The sequence below is a fragment of the Arvicola amphibius genome, chromosome 9 (genome assembly GCF_903992535.2).
Source record: "Arvicola amphibius chromosome 9, mArvAmp1.2, whole genome shotgun sequence".
Lineage (NCBI taxonomy): Eukaryota > Metazoa > Chordata > Mammalia > Rodentia > Cricetidae > Arvicola > Arvicola amphibius.
Genome location: NC_052055.2, coordinates 121,037,983 through 121,048,617, shown reverse-complemented (window position 1 = coordinate 121,048,617; position 10,635 = coordinate 121,037,983). Strand labels below are relative to the sequence as shown.

Below are 10,635 nucleotides of genomic sequence, written 5' to 3'. Positions count from 1 at the left end.
GTGGCTAAAGGCAGTGAACCAACTCCAAACAAGTTACCGTGCTGTGGCTGCAGCCCATGGGGTTTGAGTAGGAGGCAGTCTGAAGGCTGACCAGTGCCATGCGATGCTGGTGACTAAAGGAAAGCCTGGGACAGAGGCCTTGGGGGAGAGGAGGCTCCTTTTGCACCCTCAGCCACGCCCTTCCCTAAATTTCAGTGTCATTTGTAGTTTGGTGCCTCTGGTCAGCCTTGCCTGCTGTTCCAAAGTTGGGACATAATTTAGTGCTCCCTGCAGGACTAAGGACTGGGTTACAGTCTTTGGAGTTGGTTATTGGCTTTTTTTTTTTTTTTTTTTTGGTTTTTCGAGACAGGGTTTCTCTGTGGCTTTGGAGCCTGTCCTGGAACTAGCTCTTGTAGACCAGGCTGGTCTCGAACTCAGAGATCCGCCTGCCTCTGCCTCCCGAGTGCTGGGATTAAAGGCGTGCGCCACCACCGCCCGGCTGGTTATTGGCTTTAATAGAGGACTGTGCCAATAAAAAAATGGATTTGGGGCTCATGTGTCTCTTGCAAGTGCCTGAGTAAGAGTAAGCCGTGTTGTGTGCACAGAAACAGCCTCATGAGAAAAGTGACTTTACCTAGAGTGTCAGAGCATCTTAGCAAGATAAGATCACCTACACCCGAGGCTTGATTGTTCAGTGTCCTTGTATGCTGTGTAATTGATGAGAAACACCTGCCAGTAAGGACTTAGAGAACAGAGACATAGCATTACTTAGAAAATTACATGGCTCTCCATGGTGGAGAAAGGTGACGGCAAAAGTTGAAGATTGAAGTGACTGGGTACAGTACTCAGCCCCTTGGGAAAGCGAACAGGCCTGAGGAGTGCTGTGGGGGCAGCACAGGAAGAGGGGGCATCCTCAGTCAGGATGTGTCTTGGGGAGAATGAATGTTCAGAGCAGCAGACTTCAGCTCAAACTGTGTGCTTGAATTTGTTTTTTGAGTCAAAACAAACTGCAGCTTCTGAGGTGGGCGCAGGGAGCACAGCAGAGCGCTGCCACCTCCCCAGGGGGCAGAGCCACTTTTGTGTCTGGATGGGATCATTTCTGGAAAATTATTTTCTCCTAATGGCAAAATGCTTGTAGGTTTTGCCTCTTACTTTGTATTTACTTTTGAAGTTGCACTTGTTCACCTACCAGTGTTTACGGAATCCTGTATATTGGATGCTTTTTCTATAAAGTATTTTTATTTGTGTTCATTGTTATTAATAGAAAAAATGACAGAACAAACTTCTTATGGATTTAAAGGGGTGGTGCTCACTGCCTAGGACAGTGGGTTCCTTTCCTTAGGACACGGGCTTACCTGAAGCCTGCCTGTGCTCTTCCTTCTGCTGTCCTAGGCTGCCGTCTTGAGTTCAGTTAGTTGCCATTGGAGACCCCCACACTCCTATCCAACTCAGAATTTGGCAGCAAGGGAGACAGTCTTCCAAAGTCCTTACAGTGGTCTGAGGGATTAAGAGGCAGGCACTGGTAGAATGGTAGTCAGAGCTTTGGAGAGTATTGACGAAGCCCTTCCAGATGTAGCAGCACTGGCTGGCCTCTGAGGACAGGGTTCAGTTGAGTCAAAGGACTTTGTGTAGCATGAATAAAAACCCAAAGTTCAGAGACATGCTGGGGTTGGTTTAACCTGAAGATGAGAAAAGAAAAGCAGCCAAGCCACTAGAAAGCTCTTACCTCTATGAAATCCTGAGACTGTCCCACTTGTCTCTCTAGTGCTGGGATTAAAGGCATGCACCTGTCCAGCAAGAGCTGGAGGTAGGAGGGGCCTCCATAGTCTCTGAATACCAGTTCAGCTCCAAGACAGCATGTTGTATTAAGAGAACAGTGCAATGATGCAATACCTCTCTCTCTCTCTCTCTCTGGACAAAGATAGAAAGGGGCCACCAGTGCTCTACTTGCTTGTATTTCAACTCAGGTATTTGTTTTGTGAGACGGGGTTTCTCTCTAACAGCCCTAGTAGACCAGGCTGGCTACAAACCAGATGCTCGACGTAATGCATCACATGAAACAACCACGACCAAGTTTCATTACTGTCTTCACAGTTTACTCAGAAGGTTTAACAGATAAAATGTGGGCGTTTTCCCCAAAACAAAGCACCCCCACCGCACAGGCTCCACCAGTATTACTTTTTCACCCGTGCTCGCACGTCCCTGCAAACACAGGGTTTGGTAACAGAGCTCAAAGCCACGCAGGACCTGCTATCTCCTTTGCACTAGCAGGCTCTAAATGAAAAGTTAACACATCCAGCACCCTTTCCCAGAGTCAAGGCTCCCCTAACATTCCTTTTTCTTCATCTAAGATATGGACACCAAAGAAGTTTTGCTTACAATTTGAAGTCTTCTGCTCTCTGAATGGCTGAGCTAGGACAGCTGACCTTCACAACTTCAAGACTGGCAGAGCATGAGTCCCAGTTGTAGTTTGGGTATGACACTGCAAGTTACCACACAGGTGCAAATAATGCTTTAACAGTTGCCAACACATGACACCAAACTAATAATGCATTAATATGGAACCTCCACATTTTTTCTGACGCAGCAAAAATCTAAAGGTGGCAGCAGCTGTGACAGAAGGCACTTTGTGCTAAATTCAGTGTTTCTCATTAGAGAATGCCACAGCGGAGAGGCCAGGTCAGCCCAAGCTGCAAGCAACACTTTTGGGTGCAGGGGCAAGTGCCCCCCAGGAAGGCATCTGCAAAGGGAAAATTTGTAATCATGATTCCAAGGCAAAATGGCTACTTAAAGTTAGGATAGGGAAATACCAAGACAAACACGGTTGCACCATGAGTTGAGGAATGAGCTTGAGGACTCGTCAGTAGGCTGGTTCCGCCTTGACTTCCAAGGAGGCTGTGAAATCTCGCATGGCAGCACCTGAGCCTCCATCAAGTTCTCTGCTGTGTCCTCAGTAACAAGTCGGTCCTTGTAGCACTTCCGGGCATCGCTGGTAGGCAGCATGTGTCCCCAGATCTTCTCATATGGCCGTAAAGAGAGTGAGGGTTGTCCACATGGTCCACAATTCCTTGGCAGTGCCCAGTGGCTTTGTGGGCTTTCTAACAGCCACAAAGGATCACACTAGTGCCTCCCCTACCAACACAGAAGAGCAGCACGAGTCTTTTGGATGGGGAGATAGGTCAGTGGGTCAGGGTCTTTGCCCTAGTACCGTACGTAAAGTGCACCATGAATGAAGGCCGTGGGAAGCCACTTGTCCAGGCTGAGGTATGGAGAGAGAACACCCACACCCGCAGGACAGAGCTCATTCCTTCAGCCATACTGTTGGCTGTTCACACAGACTTTCATTATTGCGTTAATTTTCAGCTATAAAGAGAAAAATACTTGGTGGGCTTGGCGGGTGGCTTATCACCACAATGCAGGCATTGGCTAGTACTCAAGTGTACATATTCTCAGTAATGGTGGATAATGGCTCTTTTCCCCTTTGTTCTGATGAACTTAGGAAAAATTCTCTTTGAAACGCATGACAAACTGGCTCATGGGGCTTCTGGAGAAGCAAGACAGCTGCTTCATAGCCGATGGAGAAATGTTTGTCTTTGTCCTATCAGCTTCCTGGTGCACTATGTAGGAACAGCCACTTACAATCACATCTCAGAGACTTGACTATGTGTGTTAATGGGTTCTATAAACTTCTTTCAAGAGCGTGAGGAAAACCACAATGCTGTACAGAGATCTCTGCCTAGTGTAGGGTCCCAGCACAGGCCTTATTTTGCTGCCTTCATGTAGGAAGGTATGGCCCCCCTGGCTGTCAGGCCCTCGAAGCGCTTGTATGTGTAATTGATGAAGACCCAGTCTTTGTTCTTGTAGTCGCTCTCAGGGTGATTACTTGTGGTCACTGGCAAAGAAACAGAGGTGAGAGTGAGTCACTGCCCCACCTCAGGAACAGCGCAGTCCCAGAGACAGGACACCCTGAAGAACAAGGCACAGTTCCCATTCAGAAAGGGAGTATTTTTTTTGTTGTGCAAATTTTCTATTTTGCTCACCTGTATTCTCTGAACTTCCTATTTAAGTCTTATTTTCTTGCTCCTGTCATTTCTGTTTACCTAACCTTTAACCTATGAGTAGCAGAGGAGTAGTTTTGCAGCTGCTCGGCCAGCTCCAAGTCAGAACACAGATTTGAACTCACACCGCTGCCTGACAGCACGGATAAATACTCCCACAGGATCCTCCACCCCAACCGCAGGGAGGGGGTAACAGCCTGGGGATTACCTGTGGGTTTAAGAATATCAGAGTCTGGAAATTCATCAAAGTTCGAGGTGTCATCGATGCTCTTGATTTCGATAGAGATCGCAGCCGGTCTCTCCCTGCCAAGAACAGACAAACAAGTCACCAGTCAGTATTCACATGGAGGATGCTGATCACGTCCTTCTGAGAGAACCCCTGTCAGGCATGTGAGGACTATTTTCACTGGTAGGCAACATTTTTTTTCTCTGAATGCTAAATAAGCCAACTGACGGCATTCAAGCAAAATTATTAAAAATTGGTAATTCAGCTGGGCCCGATTACATATGCCTTTAATCCCAGCACTTGGGAGGTGAATCTCCTATGAGTTCAAGGTCAGCCTGGTGTGCCTAATTTCAGGACAGCCAGGGCTCTGTAATAGACCCTGTCTCTTTTTTGTTGTTTTGTTTGGTTGGTTTTTTGAGACAGGAGTTCCCTGTGTAGCCCTGGCTGTCCTGGAAACTCACTCTATTTTGCCTGTCTCTGCCTCCCAAGTGCTGGATTTAATTAAAGGTATGTGCCGCCACCACCACCTGGCTGAGATGCTGTCTCAGAAAACAACAAAACCAAACAAATGAAAAAAACATTCCATCAGAAAGACAGGAGAACTGAGCCATTAACCACCCTGTCCCCTAGTGGAGGACTCCTAGAAAGGAAAAAGCCTCTAAGCAAGCAGCCTGAATTGGGCTCTGCCCTGATTCCACGGGAAAGATAAAATCACCATGAAGCTGGCCACAGTAGAGCCAAGGAAAGCAGACTGTGAGTCCCAGGCTAGCTTCATGAGTCCAGCCTGGTCCACAAAGGGAATTCCAGGAAAACCAGAGCTGTTACACAGAGAAGTCCTGTCTCGAAAAACAGAATTCAAGGATGGAACTCAGAAAACAATTATAAAATGGCAAGACACTTTCTGCTTAGTAATCCTTGAGGGCTAATGAGAGCAGGCGCTTCAGCAGGTAGTCTAGCTGCCCAGGCTACACCACCTCCCTGCTCCTGCCCTGTGGACTGCACCCCTTCTGCCTTCTACTCATGGTCTTCTAGCTCCCAGAACAGTCAGAGAGGTTAGCTGTGAGCACAGACAGCAGCTTCCCAGACACCCCTCCCCTCACTGACGGTCACTGCTGCGTCTACTGCACCGTGACTCCCAATTTTCACCACAATGAAAGTCAATGATGATCCTCCCAAACTAGTACTAAGGAAATCATGATCCATGGGTGGTGGTACATCATCCCCAAGCACTTGGGAGGAAGAGACAGGAGAGTCGAGTTCATGATCACCTGCTAAATACCTTCTAGGAGGTCACGTTGGGCTGCAGGGGACCCAGTCTCTGGCCAGGGAGATGGCTCATGGGTAAAGGTGCTTGCTCCACAAGCCTGGTGACCTGATTGGATCCCAGAGTCCATGCCAAAGGGAAAAGGAAGAACAAACTCCACAGAGCTGTCCTCTGAACTTTACTCATTCACCATGGAATGTATAGCCTTCCCCTCCAATAAGAAGTTATGTAAAGCCTAGAAACTGTAATATGGTGTTTACCTGATATGTTCCCAGTCAACGCCTTCAAAAAAAGGATTATTTTTTATTTCCTCAACTCCAGAAGCTCCGATTCTATGTTCCCATTCACAGCAGAACCTGGAAAAATGGGCTTTTCAGCACACTCCAACAGTTTCTTCAGAGACATAAAATAGCCAGGCTCCTGCATGCTCTTCCCCAACCCCATCCCTAGAGGAAGGAAGCAGGAGCACCCAGGACTCATTCCTGCCACAGGGCTGAGCGTGGGAGATGAGATGCTCTACTTACCTCAGAATCAGGCCCTTGGCTTTCTCGGAGACGGGAACTTCTGGGGGAAAGGTCAAAGTTTCCTTCCAGTTCATCACCTTCTTATAAGTCTCCTGTGGGGTCTCGGAGCAGAAAGGTGGGTAGCCTGTAACAAGAAGGAAGTGTGAGCTTTCCAGCTCAGAACCCGACTCTGAGGCAATCAGTTCTCAGCACGGTTCCACATCAACTTACCACCTCTGCATGCTTGTTCCTCCACCACTCACCAGTTTTCATTCTCCCCACAAAATGTCAAAACCCCCTTTTTGTTTTGGTTTTTTTGGACAGGGTTTCTCTGTGTGGCCCTGTCTGTCCTGGAACTCACTCTGTAGACCAGGCTGGCCTCAAACTCACAGAGCTCCACCTGCCTCTGCCTCCCGAGTGCTGGGATTAAAGGCGTGCGCTATCACTGCCCGGCTATCTACACCCATTTTTCATTTTTTTGCCAACTCGAGGTGAAGATTTATACCTTAGATAACACTAGAAAGCCAGCTAACAGTTGAAGGTGAGAAAAGAAATGACAGGTAGAGTTGCAATGTGGAATTAGCATGCCAGAAGAAGTAACAGGATGAACACCACAAACAGGGCCCTCTCTAGGGAGCTCCTCATAAGGGTACAGGGTCAGCAAGCTAAGGGGAAAACATGGGTTTTAAAGAGACCACCATGGCCTATTTGTTGTTTTCTGGAAGTCCAAGCAAGAGGACAAACACTCTGGGCAGCGGTGGCACACGCCTTTAGTCCCAGTACTTGGGAGGCAGAGGCAGGTGGAGCTCTGTGAGTTTGAGGCCAGCCTGGTCTACAAAGAGAGTTCCAGGAGAGGCTCCAAAGCTACACATAGAAACCCTGTCTTGAAAAAACAAAACAAAAAGGACAAACACACTTGCACTCCCTATCGCTGCTAGCCTGTCCACCACATGGAGTACATCCATATCCAGTGTTCCCCAGGATAAAGTGATTCCAAACCCACCCTGTTATCCAGCCCCATCTAGTGCTCCATGGCAATATGGCCATGCTGTAGATGTGTTTGTTCCCTAAATAAAGAGACACACCATCCAAAGACAAGGAGAAAGAAAGGTTCCAGGTTGTAAAAAAGCCTCGGGAGAGGAAGCAATCCACAATTCACACACCAAGAGAGAGACACGGCCTTAGTGAAGCTCTTCGTACACAGCAGGTGCTTGATAAGTGAGAGTGGCTAAGGGCCCGAGGGAGAGAATGAAGGAACAGAAGAAATTTAGATAAATGACCAGCACAGGCAGCACAAGAGGTCAGGGAACCTGTAATACAACAGGGTTCACTCGACAGAGTTGTCCATCAAGGAAACATCAGCACCTTGTTCCCCCAAGTGAGACAGGAACAGCGGTGGAGTCTTTCCTGGTGCACAGAAAAGCCCTCCTGCATGCAACTTACCAATGAGCATCTCATACATGATCACCCCGAGTGACCACCAATCACAGAGCTTGTTGTACCCGGTCTGCATGAACACCTCAGGAGCAATGTAATCAGGAGTGCCCACTGTAGAGAAGGCCTAAAACACACACACACACACACACATTAGAGAGGCCAGGCCAGGAGTGAGTGCCTAAGCTAGGAATGCTGCTCCAGAGACCACAGGCCCCAAGCTCCACCAGGGGCACCCAAACTACATAAGTAGGACAGCCCTGGCCTACTACAAACTCATTGCTACAGCACTTTCCAAGATGAACAATAAGCTTTGTTAATAAGGCAAAAGACCCTCCTAAGCACACCCACAGCCCACACCATAAACAACCCACTAAGAACCAGGTTTTATACCTGAATGAGCCTTCCTAACTCTGTCGAGATGTATGCAAGAAAGAACGAGCCAGCCCAATGATGCAGATAAAACCTGATCCAAACTCATTACTCAGGGTCTGAGAACCAGTGAAGGGACAGCCCAGTTTGGAGATGAAATGTCTGCTCCAAATCATCCCACTTTCCAAATTATACTAAGTAGCCTGAGAGCCACAAAGGGAAGCCCCGTTAGTGACCAGAAGCTTACAGATGTCTCCTACAATGCAGGCTCTTTCTGGGATGAGCAAGAACAGTCTCCAAGGCCAGTACTTGACTCACATATACACCAGGCTACAAAACCTAGGAGGATGTGCAGCCAAAGCCTTCCATTTGGGGTTTGTCATGTGTAAGGCAGCCTCTGAAATAAAAATGAGCTCCACTCTCATCTGCTGGCCTGTAGTAGACGTTGATAGCCTTAATAATCTGTCCTATTTGGGCTGGGGATTGCTCAGCAGCGATAAGATTTGCACAACAGCAACAATGAGGACAAGCCCCTCTTCTCCACACCCTCCCCACACTCCTTGTCAGATCTGCTGATGGTCGCCTTCTGACTGGGCTGAGGTATACCAAAGTAGTTCAAATGTGCATTTTCCTGATGGGGAGGTAGACTGGACATTTGTTTTGGGGCTTGTTTTTGTGACAGGTTTCACTCTACAGCCTTGGCTGGCCGGGGACTCCTGATGTAGAGCAGGATGGCCTTGAACTCAAAGATTTTCTTTCTCTGTCTCCCAAGGGCTGGGATTAAAGGTGTGCACTAGCAAGCCCAGCTGATCGTGTTTAAAAATAGTTATTGACCATTTGTGTTTCTTTAAAAACTATCTATTCTGGTCACTTGCCCATTGTTGACTGACAGTTTTACTCTCTTGGTATTTAATTCCTGTAATTCTTTGCAAGTTCTAGATAGTAGTCCTTTGTCTGAAATATATCTAGTAAAGCTTTTCTCCACTTTGGGCTGTATGCACTGGTGATTGTTTCCTTTGCTGTAGAAACTTATTTTCGTATGGTCCCATCTCTTGACACTCGGATTAGTCCCTGTGCTACTACTGATGCACTACTCAAAAGTCCCAGCCTACCCCGATACCTCAAAGGGTATTTTCTCCTGTATTTTCTTCTAGAAGCTCCAAGGGATTTTTATGTTGTTTGAGAAGGGTTTCTCTACATATCCCTGGCTATCTCAGAACTTGCTATGTAGATCACATTGGCCTCAAACTCACAGAGATCCGCCTGCCTCTGCCTTTTTTTTTTTTGTTGTTGTTGTTGTTGTTTTTTCGAGACAAGGTTTCTCTGTAGCTTTAGAGCCTGTCCTGGAACTAGCTCTTGTAGACCAGGCTGGCCTCGAACTCACAGAGATCCACCTGCCTCTGCCTCCCGAGTGCTGGGATTAAAGGCGTGCGCCACCACCGCCCGGCCTGCCTCTGCCTTTTGAGTGCTGGGATTAAAGGCATCCACAAACATGCCCAGTCTTGTTTCAGGTTTTTGTTGTTCAATGGTGTTTCGCCATAAGTCCTAGACCTGGAGTTACTGACAGGTGTGAGCTGCCATGTGGGGCTGGGAATTGAACCTGGGTCCTCTGGAAGAGCAGTCTGTCCTCTTAACCACTGAGCCATCTCTCCAGCCCGTTTCGGGTTTTAAACGAAGGCCTTTGGTCTATTTTGAATTGATTTTTGTACAGGGTGGAAATAAGAATCTTATTTCATTTCAAAGTACCGCATAATACTGCAGGTAAAAATCCTGCCCCATTTGTTGAACAGGCCTTTCTAACACTTATCTGTATGTGCATTGATGTTTTGTCTATATTTATGCCTGTGCAAGGGTGTCAGGTCCCTTGGAACTGTAGCTACAGACAGTTGTGAGGCACCACGTGGGTGCTGGAGATTGAACCCGGGTCCTCTGGAAAAGCAAACAGTGCTCTTCACCGCTAAGCCATCTCCAGCCCCAGGCTATTTTTTCTCCCCAATGTGTGCTTTTGTCTCATCTGTCAAAATACTAAGTGGGTATAGTTTTGTCATCTTATGTGAGTCCTCTATTCTATTCCACTGGCCTACCTGTCTACTGACAGCTACTTCCTGTGAGGCAAGTCAGTAAAGCACTGCAAGAAAGTCTAAGCCGGCATTTATTCAGAGACCTGCTTTAGACACGACCCTGCCAAGTTACTGGTGAGTATGTGACAAGCAAAGCGCTGCTCTCTCTACATATACACACATGACCTGTTACAAAGTATAGCACATACCTCACTTTCAGATAGGAACAATCAATCAATCATCAAGAATAAATGTTGGGGCCGGGCAGTAGTGGCGCACGCCTTTAATCCCAACACTTGGGAGGCAGAGGCAGGCGGATCTCTGTGAATTTGAAGCCAGCCTGGTCTACAAGAGCAAGTTACAGGACAGGTTCCAAAGCTACAGAGAAACCCTGTCTTGAAAAAAAAAATAATAATATAATAAAGGATTAAAGGTTGGTAGTCAGTCAATGGTATCACACACCTTTAATTCTAGCACCCAGGAGACAGAGACCTATGAATCTTTGTGAGTTCGAGGCCAGCCTGGTCTACAAAGAGAGTTCCTGGACAGCCAAAGATACACAGAGAAACCCTGTCTTGAAAAACAAAAACAACAACAAAAAGAATAAATGTTGGCGTGACTGGAGAGATGCCCCAGTGGCTAAGAGCACTGGCTGCTCTTGCAGACGACACAGGTTTAATTTCTAGAACCCACACAGTGGCTCACAACCATCTGTAACTCCTTCCAGAGGGTCCTATGC

At 47.4% G+C, this 10,635-nt stretch overlaps 1 protein-coding gene across 3 annotated transcripts in view; it reads right to left on the bottom strand.

Annotated features, from left to right (window-relative positions):
• Positions 1 to 3,669: 3,669 nt before the first annotated feature.
• Positions 3,670 to 10,635, bottom strand: part of Stk38 (serine/threonine kinase 38) — a 33,125-nt gene continuing 26,159 nt past the window's right edge. For all 3 annotated transcript variants that reach the window (XM_038343035.1, XM_038343036.1, XM_042055700.1), the window contains 5 exons: positions 7,474 to 7,591; positions 6,052 to 6,175; positions 5,788 to 5,883; positions 4,246 to 4,340; positions 3,670 to 3,871 (listed from right to left, as the gene is read on the bottom strand). In XM_038343035.1, the coding sequence (XP_038198963.1) occupies positions 3,741 to 3,871; positions 4,246 to 4,340; positions 5,788 to 5,883; positions 6,052 to 6,175; positions 7,474 to 7,591 (564 nt within the window). In that variant the 3' untranslated portion in view covers positions 3,670 to 3,740. The remainder of the gene's footprint in view (positions 3,872 to 4,245; positions 4,341 to 5,787; positions 5,884 to 6,051; positions 6,176 to 7,473; positions 7,592 to 10,635) is intronic.